This window comes from Echinops telfairi, unplaced genomic scaffold, assembly GCF_000313985.2.
Source record: "Echinops telfairi isolate 266 unplaced genomic scaffold, ASM31398v2 ScPeMD7_7409;HRSCAF=8447, whole genome shotgun sequence".
Classification (NCBI taxonomy): Eukaryota; Metazoa; Chordata; class Mammalia; order Afrosoricida; family Tenrecidae; genus Echinops; species Echinops telfairi.
This window is the reverse complement of record NW_022111309.1, coordinates 17,190,908-17,196,091: the sequence shown is the minus strand read 5'-3', so window position 1 is coordinate 17,196,091 and position 5,184 is coordinate 17,190,908. Positions and strand designations below refer to the sequence as shown.

General features: G+C 46.9%; 1 protein-coding gene across 1 annotated transcript in view; it reads left to right on the top strand.

Annotated features, from left to right (window-relative positions):
* RLBP1 (retinaldehyde binding protein 1) overlaps window positions 1-5,074 on the top strand; it is a 16,167-nt gene extending 11,093 nt beyond the window's left edge. The window contains exons 6-8 of the mRNA XM_004709873.3: window positions 2,551-2,709; window positions 4,374-4,484; window positions 4,764-5,074. Coding sequence (XP_004709930.1) covers window positions 2,551-2,709; window positions 4,374-4,484; window positions 4,764-4,922 — 429 coding nt within the window. The 3' untranslated portion in view covers window positions 4,923-5,074. The remainder of the gene's footprint in view (window positions 1-2,550; window positions 2,710-4,373; window positions 4,485-4,763) is intronic.
* Window positions 5,075-5,184: the final 110 nt, after the last annotated feature.

Below are 5,184 nucleotides of genomic sequence, written 5' to 3'. Positions count from 1 at the left end.
TTTATTTATTGTTTTTTTTAATGCCAATTTAATAGAACAAAGTGTTCTTGCATTGAGGGAGTACTTGAGTGGAGGTCCAATGTTCATCTGCTACCTTAATACTAAACCTATAGATAGATGCACATAGATCTATTTCCCTATTATTTTATATAAATATATTTACATATATAAATGCCTGTAATTAGACCTCTATAAATGCCCTTTGCCTCCTAGTTCCTTCCTGTATTTCCTTTTACTTTCCTCTTGTCCCACTATCATGCTCAGTCTTCATTTGGGTTTTGGTAATTCCTCTTGGTTACATTGTCCTTGATCAAGCCCTACCAGGCCTCTTACACCCTCCTCGCCACTGCTTTTGGATCATCTGTTGTCCCCTTGTCCTTGGGTTTGTTGATACTACTTCCTTCCCAACCCCCTCCTAAGTCCTATTGTTTACTCCTCCAGATTGTTTATCCTGCCTCTCTTATCTAGATATATATAAATAGTTCAAGGTCTGTTTGTTGACCTTTAGGAGTGTTTTCTGGTTGAGTCTGATGGGGTGCCATGCCCTGGCCCCAAAATCTATTTTTGGTATTCCTTCGGGACTTCCTTGCTCTGCTCCCCTTGCTGCTCTGTTGCATGCCCTTAGTGTCTTGCCTCGGTGTGGTGGGGTCAGATTGGGCATAATTCCCACACTGTCTCCAGTGTTGTCCCCCGTAGTGCTATGGGTCAGTAAGGGATGTCATGCCTTGTAGTGGGGCTGGCCATATGGTTCTCTCTGTGCATTGCTTGCTCTGAGCAGGGATATTGTCCTCAAGGCTTGGTGGGACAGGATGTGCTCTACTCTCTCTTCCTCCCCCTTCATTTGCTCCCGTGTGCTCTGATCAGACATGTCCCTCTCCCTGAATTATAGCTTCAGTGCTGTACTGTGAAGTAAATTTTTCTGGGTGGAGGGGAGGCTGTCCACGTAGTTGGGATTGGAACCAGCCCCTTGCTCCTCTTTTTCAGCTGTTTTTTCCCCCTCAGGTATTTTTGCATGCTTAGGGGCCCCCTACCGCTACCTGGTGAACTTTAGAATTATCTTGTCTAGCTCTAAAAGTGTTAGGAGTCACTGGAATCACCCTAAATGTAAATGTAAACTTGCAGTCTTTCATGAATGTCACATCTGTGCCCCAAACAAGGGACACCTTTCCTCTTATTCAAGTCTGATTTTCTGATTTCAGGAGAATGTTTTGCACATTTTCCATTCGGTTTATGCTAAGTGTTTTATTTGGCCACTGTTGTATCAGTGAGACTTTTTCTTTCATTTTATCTGAAAATTGGTTCTTGGTTATTATTTGTGTACACAGAGATGACTGGTTTTGTCTAGTGATTTTGCAACTGTGCTGAATTATCTCATTATTTCTGTTAGCTTTATAGTTAATTCTTTTGGGTTCCGTGATATAATTTAAAAGGCAAAGAGACCATTGTTTTTCTTCTTCTTTTCTAGTTTGTATGTCCAATTAAAAAATATTTTTAAGATAATCTCGTTTGGCACTGAAGAATCCATTTCAATTTTACTTTTCCTTCTCTTTCTTTTAAGCCACTCAGACCACTATTGAGGTGTGGGCGGAATCTGCAGGGAGTTTGTTTTTAAAGAAACATGTATATTTTAATTAGCTGATATTTTCAGCCAAATGAAGTTAACGGGTGATAGAGACAGTGAGTACCCTGATTTTAGTTCTGACATTATTAAGAATGTTGCTAGCATTGGCTATTCAATAAGATGCTGACTTTTAGGGCTGAGACACATATGTTAAGGAAAAGATTTTAAAATATAGATGGTTTTTCCTACTATAAAAGTGATACCTACCCACTTTAAGAACTATCCTCCCTCAAAGTCCACAAACTTAAAATTATCTAACCATATTTCTACCACCCAGGTACACTAGCCATAGACATTTCCCCATCTTTCCCCAGACATAAATATTCATATGTAAAAATGAGATCAGGCCCTACAAATGCTTTTGAAATGTTTTAAAATATATTAATGCAGCAGGAATATTTTCCTTATCATAGTCTATATAGTTTTTTAACAGCTAAGAATATTCCACAGCCTATGTGTATCATAAATTAACCAGTCAACCAATCAGTTGTGACCCTGCTCACGGTGACTGCATGTATGTCAGAGTGGAACTGTGCCCCGTTGGGTTGTCAGTATTAGCTTTCTTGGGAAGTACACCACCACGTCTTTCTTCTGAGGCCCCTGTGGGGGTGCATGAACCTCCCATCTCTCACTGAGCACAGTAGCCATTGGTACTCCCAGGGACCCCCTACCCTGGTTTAATCAATCCATTTTGGTGCGCATGTAGGTTGTTTCCACGGTTGGGAGAGTACTGCAATACTCAGTCCAATAGATAATCCATATCTAACTATGGACATGACATGCAAGGTATTTTGTTGGGGTACACTCGCAGCTCGAAGCCTGTGACAAACTGCCTTCTGTCAATGCCACACCTGGGAGCTCTCCGCACAGGTGTCCGAGCCTTCACGGTCACCGTCGCTGCCTCTTACCGGCTCCTCACTCTTGTCAAGATCTTGCAGGCTTACTGCTTCATCTTGGAGAAGCTACTGGAGAATGAGGAAACCCAAATTAATGGATTCTGCATTGTTGAGAACTTCAAGGGCTTTACCATGCAGCAGGCTGCTGGGCTCCGAGCTTCGGATCTCAGGAAGATGGTGGACATGCTCCAGGTGAGGCCTCTTCCAGGTGGGGAGAGGTTTTCTGGTTTGGTTTCACGGTGTTAGATGGGACCTAGAAAGACAGCCCCCTGGAGCCAGGAAAGAGCAAGAACAACCATACTCCTAACTACACAGCCTTCTGTGATGGTTGACCACTGGCCAAGTCTGAGGGGCCTCCAAAAACCCTCGGGAAAATGGAATGAAAAGGCAATGTGTTAGCCCGAGTTGACCAGAGAAACAAATTCATGGACACTCATATGTGTATAGGAAAGAGCTTTAGATAAAGAGTAATTGTACATTAAGAAAACATCCCAGCCCAGTCCAGATCAAGTCCGTAAGTCCGACATTAGCCTACATGTGCAGTCCCCAGTCTGTAAATTCCTCTTCAGACTCACACAACACATGCAATGATGCTGAGTGCAGGAAGAGCACAGGTCAGTGGGCGGAAGATCTTGTGGCTCCAGTGGTGGTGGAAGCATCTTGGTGCTGGCGTGGGTCTCCATGTGGATCCTCCAGCTCCAAGGCTCTGGCTGCCATCAGCCTAGCTCCACGTGGCTTGCCAACAGGAATGTCTTACAGACAGTGTGCCTGTGCCCCACCTCCAGCGAGCTATTCATCTCCTTTGCACCTCCAAATGAGGTCATTAAGCTGCGACCTGATTGACAGGCTAAACTCCACCCCTTCACTCTGCATAGTCTCAAGTGGACAACATTATGTAACTACCACAATGACTCCTTTTATGAACTTTTTGAAGGCCCCTCGTAATTACACGAGTCATTTCATTTACTCTTTGAGAGTCATCCTTCCTTACTCCTCTCCTTCCTTTTGCAAACCTGGAAACAGAGGTTCAGAAAATCAATGGCTTCTCAGGTCACTCAGCACTGTGTGTGCCATGCTGCCCTGCTCCAGCTCTTTTTCTTAGGTGCTAGTATCTTTATTAAGGACATCATGCATGGCCAAGGAGCGGGGCAGTGGAAAAGAGGAGGCCATCGACAAGACGAATCCACCCAGGGGCTGCACCAAGAAGGCTCCCATATCACAGCGGCTCTGAGGCTGGCACAGGAGCAGGCAGCAAGCATTTCCTTCTGTTGTACGCAGGGTTGCCGTGAACCTGAACCGACTCCACAGCACCCAAGAGCAGTAGCAGCATCTCGCGTTTTAACCCGATGGGCATTGAGTGAAGGCTTACAGAACAAGCCTTTTCCCACTGAACAAGTCATACTCATTTTGTGTCATGTCACTGACGGCAGCCCCCACAGGGCAGCATCACACAGCCCACTGCCTTCCTGGGTTACTATGTCCACTCCTGCTTCTTGCCTGACCTGCTGGGCTTTGTCTTGGAGTGACCGTTGCTCTTTAAATCTACAAGTGCGTTTGGGAAAGACCCGATGACCCCAAAGGCGAGCAAAGCTGTCAGTTTGTTTCGTTACTTCCCCTGCTTCAAGGATGCTGGTGCCATCAGCCAGACGGCTGGGGTCCATGGCTTCTCAGAATTCCTTACAGTCCGGAGAGTATCCATGAAACCAGAGCCCCCTTCTGGTGGGTCAGGGGATGGAGCCATTGGCCAAGTCCCTTCTGTGGCTACTAGGGGGGCTGGGAAAGGCAGTGCCAAGGGATGAGGGTGTAGGGGTACACTGTGGGCACCTTTGAGGACCTGGGGGCCTCTGTCACTGCAGGACTCCTTCCCAGCCCGCTTCAAAGCCATCCACTTCATCCACCAGCCGTGGTACTTCACCACAACCTATAATGTGGTCAAGCCCTTCTTGAAGAGCAAGCTGCTCGAGAGGGTGAGTGCGGGCCTGCCCTCTGGGAGGTGTTCAGTGAGCGGCTCACTCACTCAGTGCGTGAATAGGGGGCTGCAAGAATGGGTTCGGGAAGCAAAGGGGGCGAGGGTGGGGATGGGGAAGAGAGTCCCTGGGCTCCACTCAGGTTCTGTAGCACACTCCTAAGTAAGAGAGGGCCACGCAACGATGCCCCATAGAACCCCATGCAGAAGGACGTCCCCAGGCAGGGATGGCTGCTGCTGTGGCCCCTCTTCCTCAGCTTTCTCTCCTGCCTCCTTGCAGGTCTTTGTCCACGGAGATGACCTTTCTGGCTTCTTCCAGGAGATTGATGAGGACATCCTGCCTGCTGACTTTGGGGGCTCACTGCCCAAGTACGATGGCAAGGTCATCGCTGAGCAGCTCTTTGGTCCCCAGGCCCAAGCTGAGGACACGGCTTTGTGAAGACATTTCTTGCCTTCTGAGCTATAGAGAGCGTCCCTGGGCCTCTCCTGAGTTGTCCTGGACCCAAATGTCTGGGACTGTGGTCCCTCCTTAGCCCAAACTTTGCTAATCTTGGTTGGGTTGGGGAGGAATAAAGCAGAGAATTCCTCAAACCAGAATCATTGCGGACTGATATATTCCTACCTGCCTCTAATTAGGGTCTTTTTTGAAAAAAAAAAATCATTTTATTGGGGACTCATTCAACTCTTATCACAATCCATAC